At 42.1% G+C, this 9,946-nt stretch overlaps 1 protein-coding gene across 1 annotated transcript in view; it reads right to left on the minus strand.

Moving 5' to 3' along the window:
- Positions 1-5,712, minus strand: part of SPX (spexin hormone) — a 10,796-nt gene extending 5,084 nt beyond the window's left edge. Inside the window, exons 1-5 of the mRNA XM_059404493.1 lie at positions 5,707-5,712; positions 5,239-5,319; positions 4,994-5,051; positions 4,397-4,459; positions 3,144-3,227 (exon numbers count right to left, since the gene is read on the minus strand). Coding sequence (XP_059260476.1) covers positions 3,144-3,227; positions 4,397-4,459; positions 4,994-5,051; positions 5,239-5,319; positions 5,707-5,712 — 292 coding nt within the window. The remainder of the gene's footprint in view (positions 1-3,143; positions 3,228-4,396; positions 4,460-4,993; positions 5,052-5,238; positions 5,320-5,706) is intronic.
- Positions 5,713-9,946: the final 4,234 nt, after the last annotated feature.

Here is a 9,946-nt window from a genome sequence, read left to right on the forward strand (position 1 = left end):
ATATATATATATATATATACTAATATATACTATATACTAATATATACTATATATTATATACTATAGTATATAGTATAAATACTATATACTATAGTAATAGTTACTACTACTATAGTAGTATATGCCACTACTATAGTAGTTTATATACTATATAGTATAGTAATAGTTACTACTTCAACAATAGTAAATAGTAAATAGTACATTTACAAATAGTAAATGTACCAAATGTGGAATTTAGAAAAGATCACCTCGGCTGTAGCATCTCCTACCCATTAGCAACCATTTCTTACCTTTTCATTGCAAGAGCTCTGAGAGCCATGCTGGTTAGTACCTGCTTTCTTCTTTTCACAAATTCCTTCTAAACAAGGTTTCAGGAGGGGCATGGCAGTAGCAAGTAATATCACTGGACAGGAACTGAGCAGAAATCTTATGAACTGCTGCTCAATGACCTCTCATAGCCAGCACGATCTTCCTTTCCTATTGACTTCTGTTCTCTCATTAACTATTCTGCTACATGTGCTGCTTTCTGGAAATGCTGGTATCCTGGTTCTCCTCTTGCATTGCTGCCTTCTTCTTGGAATGTCCCTTCACTGATAGGACAGTCTTCCTTTAACCTTCATCTCTAGGTATTCTCTAAGGCAAATCCTTTATTATGTGCCTTTCTCCTGCTCTATTTGAGGCCTAGAAGAGATGTCCACTTTCATGATTTCAGCGTTTAGTAACTGGCTCTGAATTTCCAGTTGTTCCCATATTGGACTGATCATCAGAATCATTTGGGGGAACTTCTCAAGGATACAGATTCTGAGGTCATTCAAGTTTTACAGAATCATAATCTCTGGGTCTAAGGCTGAGAAAACTGTATTTTGAGTAAGCCTTCCAATTAACTCCAGTGGAGCCAGTCCATAGGCGGATAGTGGAGAACCGCTGACCTACACACTTTTACTCACTAGACCATTTCTGTTACCTCAAACCGAACCTTAATTATATCCACATAAATGTTCATTCATCACCAGTATCACCATTTCAAAATGTGCTGGACTCTGGATTCCCTTTTATACCTCCAGTAAACAGCTATCTATGTTATCCATTCTTCCTTCCAGGATCCCTCGGACTTGAGCTTCCCCACCGATTCCCATGACTGACAGCACCTCCCCTCCTCACTCCTGTGATGTCCTGTCATGTTCCTTGGCTTCTCCCTGATTCCCTTCTACGGGTCCCTTCCTCTTGGACACAATGCATTTGAGAGCTGGCATGGCATAATGGAGAGAGCTGTAGAGTCACATGGACCTGAGTTAAAATCCCAACATCCCAACATCACGAATGGTGTGACCTTGGGAAAGTAAACACACCTCATGAAGATTCCGTTTTCTGAGCTAGGAAGTTTCACATCCATATCTGACACACAGCAGACCTTCCTATATTGTGGCTATTGTTACAGTTCTTATTGTTACTCCCTGTGCCATGATCAGATCCATCCTTCTTCACCACGTCATCCCTCTGCTGCCAATCCAGAAGGCATCTTCCTGATTCTCAGACAAAGAGTAAATTACATTCGTTCTTCACCCCAGTTCCAATAGATATCTGTTATGTAATAGTGGCCAATAATAATGGATAATAATGTGCTTACCTCCCAGGGTCACCATTAGGGTTAAATGTATTAATGCATATGACGTGCTGAGAACAGTGCTCGGCTCCTTGCATTGCAGTAACCCCACCACAACTATTAGCTCCAGGTAGTGGTAGTAATAGCAGGTAATCATTGTCCTAGCTCTAACATAACCACTCCTCCTGCATTCTGCTATTCCACTGACTGCTCACACTATTTTTTTTTTAAGATTTTATTTATTTATTTGAGAGAGCGCACATGGGAGCACAAGTGGGGGTGAGGGACAGAGAAAGAAGCAGGCTCCCCGCTGAATCCCAGGACCCCGGGATCATAACCTAAGCTGAAGGCAGATGTTTAACCGACTGAGCCACCCAAGCGCTCCTCACCCTATCTTTTTGCTACAAAGGTCGTTCTCATTCCTGCTTCCCCTTAATCTGGTTTCCTCTCTACCTGCTCTGTTTGCTGGTACCTAGCAGGCATAAGGGCACATAATCCCATCTACCCCCACAGGGGTGCCAGCCTTGCTCTGAATTCAGAGGATACCCAATGCCAGTCTCTTGGATTTGCTTCTCATTGGTATCTTTTTCACAAGAAAACTATAAGTTTGAAGCCAGAAAGTAGCCTTTGCTCTCTTCTCCTTGCATGGCCCTCCCCATACGAGGCACTGAGGATATATATGTCTTCCCCCTCAGCATTAGTGTCAGAGCACTCGGCCAGCAGCAACCTGTGCTTTGACCACCAGACCACTTGCTATATATTTTTAAAATACTTAAACATTTAAATTATGTCACAAAATGGCATCATTACAATTTTTGAGAGGGAAAATTCTGGGTCTGTTTATTATGCTTTGATGACCTCTATGGTTAATAGTAATTAAAATTATGTACCTTGTTTCAATCGGGTCTCATAGCAATCCTGCACATGGGTATCATTATTCCATTTTACCAATATGAAACTAAGACTCAGTGTCATCCAGCTTGTAGAGCAGCAGAACCAGGATTTGAACCCTGGTATGTCCTCCAAAGCTTACATATTACCAAGATGCCTTAATTCAACTTGTGATTTCAGTAAGACATGGACAAAATGTCTCTATTTGAAAAGTACACCTAATCTTCATACAGAAGGAGCTGTATAATGGAAATTACACAGGCTTAGAATCAGAACTGGCCCATATCTATTAGGATGTACCAATAACATTGCTATGTATTCAAATAAAAATATTTCATTTTCAGCAATTTCATTTGGTTCCATCATTTGGTTCTAAATGAAATAATGTTACAGTAGGCTCTGGATTATGAAATTAATATGAAATTCCCCAGCATCATCAAAGAAATTTTTTTGTTCCTGGGGACTCTCCTTAGTGAGAAATGTACTAGTGTTTATACAATAAACATGTCTGAGTTTCTGGAGTCAGGGGACAACTGTTAATTATATTTAAAAATCGGAATAAAGGCAACTTTGTTGTATTCAACACAGAATCCCAAAAGTAATCAAAGCTTCCCTGTCCCGCAGCTGAAAGGAGTCCCTAGACATGTACCTTCTTGTGGTTTCTGCAAGGAAGCCAAGAGCAGAGCTGCTGCCTCTCCAAGAGTTAGTAGCTGGGGATTTGGGCTGCGTCTTTCTGGAGAAACAAAAGCATGTACAGATTCTATTACCATTTAAGTACCCCTATTCTGATATGCTATAAATAGAAAAACCTTTATGAAATAGATTTTTGATCCCTTAGCAAAGCCTCCCCCCCCTCTATACAGAAGACTGATTTTTAGGAATTGAAACATTTTACACTACCTATAGATGTTACTTACAAATTGGTTATGGTATGTATTACAGGTATGGAAGAGAATTTAAACTACAGACTACAGAAAACAACATGAATGGAGGGTGGATTGAGATAAAGAACCCTGAATGATTTCACCCTTCAGAGCTTAAAATGGAATGTCTGGGCAGAAACATTTAGACGTAATGGGTACTCCTGGGAGCCTGGGCTACTTCCTCTCTCCTTCTGTCCAAAGCTGTTTGAAACAATAATCTGCATTCTTGGCCACGCATAAGGCTCATATCAGTCCCTGGCCCTATTCTTAATGGTCCCTACCTATTAACTATTTCTCTCTGTGTGTGTGTTTTAAGACTGTATTTATGTATTTGACAGACAGAGATCACAAGCAGGCAGAACATCGGGGTGTGGGGGAGCAGGCTCCCCTTTGAAGAGAGGGCCGAATGCGGGGCTTGATCCCAGGACGCTGGGATCATGACCTGAGCCGAAGACAGAGGCTTTAACCCACTGAACCAGCCAGGGGCCCCATAACTATTTCTGCTTTTGAACGGCTTTATAGCCCCTTCTAGTAATGTAATAGTGGTGTACATTTGAAGTTTCCACGTAAATCAGTACTTTAATAACAACAAAAACATTTAAGAGGAAACCGTTTAAACATCTTGGCATAAACAGGGAGGTACATTTTGGGAGCAGTTGCACGGTTCTCGCTCCCCCTCCTTTACTCCTGTTAGGTGAACCCCCAGCCCTGTCCTGTCCTCGGATAACTCCCCCAGGACCTCTGCACCCCCGGCGGCCAGAGGGCGGTCCGAACGGCCCAGACCGAGTTCGGCTTTAGTGAGGGGCGCCGCCGCTGCCAGCTTAAGCTTGGCCCTGGCCGGCTCTCCCCGAGGGCGGCCCCGGAGCCGCGTCCCTGCCGGAGCCGAGCCGCTGTGAGCCCGGCGCGAGGCGCAGCGTGCCCGCCTGCTGGGTCCTGCTACGGGTCGCCGCCCCAGTCTCCTCCTCCCTCGCTCACTCACCCGGCGGCGGGCGGTCGGAGAGGTCCTTCTTCCGGCTCTGGTCTGAGATGAAGCGACGCCCCTCTGCAAAGGCGAGACGCGGGGCTCAGCGCCTGCCGGGTGCTCAAAAACCGGGGTTAACTTGGGCTCCGCGCCGGGCGGCGGCGCCGCGGCAGGGGTCCCGGCGGGACTGCCTGCTTTCCCGCGCTCCCCCTGCAGCCCCGGGCTGGACCCGGAGCCCTGCCGGTGCCCTGCCCGCACCCTGCCCCTACGCTTGCCCGCGCCCTGCAGCGCCCTGTCCCCGCGCTTGCCCGCGCCCTGCCAGCCCCAGCGAATGGGTTCTGAGCAGTGGTCGGGTGCAAGGGTCCTTGCGGCGTTTCCCAGGCAAGAGCCAGCTACCCACCAGGTCAGAATGGAAAGGTTCTAATAATCAGGGAGACTTTCTCTTCCCTGCCAGACCCCCCCATCCCTTTTCTTTGACGGAGACCAGACTGACCTCGATTATTTAAGGGAACACACTCGCTATTATTCTCTCCCCACACATCTATCCCATGGATTCATGCACCCCGAAGGTTCCTCCTTTATTGCTGTAGGAAAAGCAAAGTATTTGGAACATACGTGCACCCTTCAGATAGAGCATAGATTGAGGAGTCCAGTTCCGTCTCTCAAAGAGTCCCTACAACCCAGGGAGAAGAGAAAAGCAGTTAGTAAGACACTGTAGCGCAGTCCTCTGTTAGAAAAAAGAAAGGAAGAGAGGGAGGAAGGAAGGGAGAAGAAACAGAAGGAAGGAAAAGGGAAAGTAAGGAAGGGAAGGAACAAAAAAGAAACAACATCCAGGAGCCCCAGTTTTTGTGTTTGATTACCTGTGGCGCACTCCTGGAATTTCCCAAGAAAGAAAACACTAAGAGAAGAGCCAAAGTTGTTGCCACCAGACTTCTCAGTCTCTATAAGAAAAGAGCAAAGAAAGTACTTTCTTATGGGATCTTCTACTTCTGTGACACCTGGAAAATTACAAACTTCTTAACTTTTCCATGTGCTCTGTTTTAATAATACTCAGTATGTAGAGGAGAGGGGGATTACCGAGGCTGCCTTATAGTTAAACCACACAAGAATTCCCTTTAAAAAAAATTTTTAGAAATATGTTACTTTCATTACTTTGCCCAAAATGAGTAATCTTTTTTCAGCAAAATCAAATGATTCTGATATTTTAAGGTGTATTGTTTAAATATCATTTGGCCTATAAAATGCTTATTAAAGGTAAAATAGGTAAAAAGCTATAAAACTTTTCATAAACTGCTTAAAAGTCTCAAGTAAATAAAACTTTCACTTACCTTCATGTTCAGCTCCTTTCCAGAAACTGCAATAACTGTAACTTTACCTACCAGTTTTCTAATCTTGTTCTGAGACTGGGGCTTTTAAATCTTAGTGTCAACGACCCCTCCTGATCTTCACTAGAGTTAGGGAGTCCATAGGGACTTCTTGTCAGTATTCAAGATTGAGAGGATCTGACAATTTTCCCGGGGAGATTCATTTGCAGGAAGTAAAAAAATGATTGATGAGTGGACATCATTTATTTAGATACTGACCACATCAGCCAGGAGATATTAGGAATATATCGGCGTCATTGTTTTCGCCTTTCCCGCTAGCTTCCCAATTTATTCTTAGTAGTAGAGAAAATGATTAACAAGCCTGAGTTGAATCAAAAGTAAACAAAGAAAGTAAGCAAACTTGTCTTGGGTATCTTGTTATCAAGCTGATGACTGACTAAACATGAATCTTTGAAATAGAAAGGTTAGGGAATCTCAGTGGAATTCCACATCATTCCTTCACTTCCGTACCCATTCAATTATTTAACAAACATTTCTTGAATCCCTACTATGTATCAGACATTTCTCCTTCTAGGTGAAGAGACAGTCATGCATTAAAAGGACACTGTCTCTGCCGTGATCAAGCTTATCTTCTAGTCAGGGGAGAACTTCTGTAAACTGTAAACTAGTCAACAGGTAAATAAGGTAATTTTAAGATGTTTTAAATGCTTTATAAAGCAAAAATAAGTGAGGTGATGTGATAAGTAGTGGAATACTATAGGGAAGGTAGCAGTTGAGAGGTTTCTGGAAAAATCAGGTAGAGTCAGACATGAGATGAATCAGAGTGAGAATTAGGATAATAGGAGGAAAAAAGAAAAATGAAATTTTGGGATGGCAAAGAGCTTGGCTTGTTTGAGGAATAGCGAGACCAATGAGGCCAAACTGAGTGGTCATGGGGTGATAAGGGAGAGTAATTTGAAATGAGGTCATAGAGGAAGAAATGTTTCATATGGAAACATTATAAGCAAAGGATAATGATGGCTTAGACTTAGGAAGGACTTGCAGGAAATTGAGAACTGTAGATGAATTTGGGATAAGGTAGGAGGTATAAATTGGAGGTATAAAATTTAGAACCTGTGGTTAAATGGGATATAAATGTATAAGAAAAATAAATCAAGGATGAGTCTTGGGTTTCTGGCTTAAACACTGTGTATGATAAAGCCATTTACCGAAATTGGGAGACTTCGTAATGAGCCAGTTTAGAGAGAGGAATTAAATTGAATATTAAAATTAAAATATACATTAAGGATCTAAATTGAAGTGTGAAGTAGGCAGTTGGAAATGCAAAACTCTACAGAGCTCAGCAAAGAGGCCACCAGCCTACAGCTTTTTTTCTAAAGGCAGAAATGGTCAAATTTAAGAATTGTAAGAATTTTAAGGCAGGAAATGGATTGGGATTGAACGAGAACAGTTTGAGAGTGAATGGAATTAAAGAAGCGAATCAGGAACAGAGCTATGAAAACAAACATGCAGAGATGAGCAGAGGGAGAGCCAGCTAAGCAAGTTGAAGTGAAGCTATCAGAAAGAAAAGAGAAATTCCTGGAGACCATGAGGCCGTGGAAACCAGCCGAATATTCATTGACCCTGAGAGGTCACGGTAGATGAGCACCAAGAAGTGTGCACTGGATTTGGAAATACAATCATTTTTGAGAACATAAGCTATACAGGAGTGGGTTGAAAGTGAAGAGGATATGAGGAAATAAAGACAAGTGCAGATAACATTTTAAAGTTAGCTTCACTACATTTCACTGAAAGGGGGAAAGGAAAAATGAATTTTTTTTTAAAGATAAATGCTTGAGTGTGGTGGAAGTATGTTACTATCTTTTTGACCTTTCAGTAACAACTGGACCCTTTCATTTTTAGGGAATTCCTAAAATTCCTTAAGTTATGAATTATGGCATTATGAATCTTGGTGGGAGGCAGAACCTGACTTCTGTTCTACAAGGCGGAAATGTCAGACACACATTTTCCCGGCCTCCCTTTCAGGAAGGGTGCTGGCATGTGACACAGTCTTCACCAATGAGACAGACCCACTTGGATGGGAAGTCTGGAGCTAGGATGGAGGAAACTGGGACTCAGGAGAGACATTTTCTGATGCAGCTGCGGTTGTGGTAGGCTTGAGTTTGCAGGGGCAATACGGCCTATGGTGCTTATGTCTGACTGCAGGATGGGGAAACCAACTGCAGTGTCCGACTAAAATCAGGTTAGTTGGTTTCTCCTGATGACAACTAACAAACCATTTGCAGAACATGTATGCTGATGGTGATGATCAGGAGAAGGAAACATCGATGATGCTGAAGAGAAAGTTACTGCCAAAAGGAATGTGTAGAAAGCAAGAGGGAGAGGATGCAAAGTATATCAATACCCAGGTGAAACAGTTACATACATAGGCAGATACTGAAGGACCTGAGTACCCACCAAAGGCTAAGGTACTTTAGGTAAGAAAGATAATCCCTTTCCTCTAAAAGTTAGAGTAGCGCTCCTCAGGAATTAATATGCAAACCAATTAATATGCAAACCAATCACCTGGGAACCTTGTAAAGATGCAGATTCTGATTTAGTACAGGTAGGGTGACATCTGAACTTCGGCATTTCTTTTCTTTTTTTTCCCCCAAAGATTTCATTTATTTGAAAGAGAGCGTGAGTGGGTGGGAGGGGCAGAAAGAGAGGGAGGAGTAGGCTCTCTGCCAAGCAGGGAGCCTGCCTCAGAGCCTCCTTCCCAGGGCTGGGGGATCATGACCTGAGCCTAAGGTAGGAACTTAACCGTCTAAACCACTGAAACTCTGCATTTCTAATAAACTCCCGGGTGACGCTGATGGATGTTAAGCCACCGATCATAGGACATTTTGAGTAGTAAGGCTTTAGAGGATGTAGGTGATAAAAATGGAACTTCAGAGTCTCTGTGGCTGAGAGAATGGTTACCATAGAAATATTAAGGAGTATGGGGAGAGAACAGATAAATTTGATTAGGGATTGAAGTTTGAGGGGCTGATGATATCTATCTGCAAATACTCATGTAAGAGAGATTGTGGTTTGGGTGCTTGATATTTAGACTTGCCAGCCTGTGAAGACATGAGGTTTGGTTAGTAAATGAGAGTGAAATACAGAAAATTGTCTATACGTAGAAACTTGTGGAATATTTACTCCCTTTATTTATTTATTTTTTAAAGATTTTACTTATTTATTTGACAGAGAGAGAGATCACAAGCAGGCAGAGAGGCAGAGAGAGAGAGAGGGAAGCAGGCACCTCACTGAGCAGAAAGCCCGATGTGGGGCTCAATCCCAGCACCCTGAGATCATGACCCAAGCCGAAGGCAGAAGCTTAACCCACTGAGCCACCCAGGTACCCCTATTTACTTCCTTTAAAGCATAAGTCAAGCAAGAAGGAGCCAAAGCTGTTACTGTAGTGTTTCCCACAATCTTAGAAGACAGGAAAGAATAAAAATCGCTTAACACGAAAACTGAATAAAATCTTAACATTTCTTTAAATATCAGACTTCAGAATTTTAGGATTTAATTTCAAGGGATTATAGCAACTTCCAAAAAAAGGGCAATAAAAGAAATAAAATTATATATGGGTTTGTTTCAAACCAACTCGTAAGTGAAACCCAACCGCTAGGTCACCTAACAAATAAGCAAAATGCCTATTTCCCCCTTCCCATACCAAAAACACATAAACATTTTAGAAAAGGGGACAGGAAAATGAATCACCAAAAAACCCATGTTTTGAATTTACAATTTTAAGGAAAAGGCATAATGTGGTTTGTTTATAAAAGTTTAGCTAATGAATTCACAAGAACATGCTTTACGTCAAAGCTGCCATTTTCAGCATAATATGCACAAATGAGGAGAATGGTTTTGACATATTATCAATATTGTAGTCTTATCAAAAGCAACATGCTAGAATGCATTTGTCTAAAATGGCATTGCCTCCTAATACCATTTTGTTAAATCACAACACTTTAGGACTTAAACAGGTCCAAACTTAGAGATGTGTGAAGAGAACCTCTTGACGGATAAAACCACTGAATTTTGTTCTGCTGATGTTATGACCAGGCAGTGGGCACTGGACAAATTAAGATACACCTTTTTTTAAAGGCATATTCAATGGAGACCATTTTGCCTATAACAGTTCTTTCAGTTGACTGAATTGTGCCCAAGTCCATTTACACAATAATGGTCATTGTTTAAATTGTATTTTACA

The sequence above is a fragment of the Mustela nigripes genome, chromosome 6 (genome assembly GCF_022355385.1).
Source record: "Mustela nigripes isolate SB6536 chromosome 6, MUSNIG.SB6536, whole genome shotgun sequence".
NCBI classification, from domain to species: domain Eukaryota; kingdom Metazoa; phylum Chordata; class Mammalia; order Carnivora; family Mustelidae; genus Mustela; species Mustela nigripes.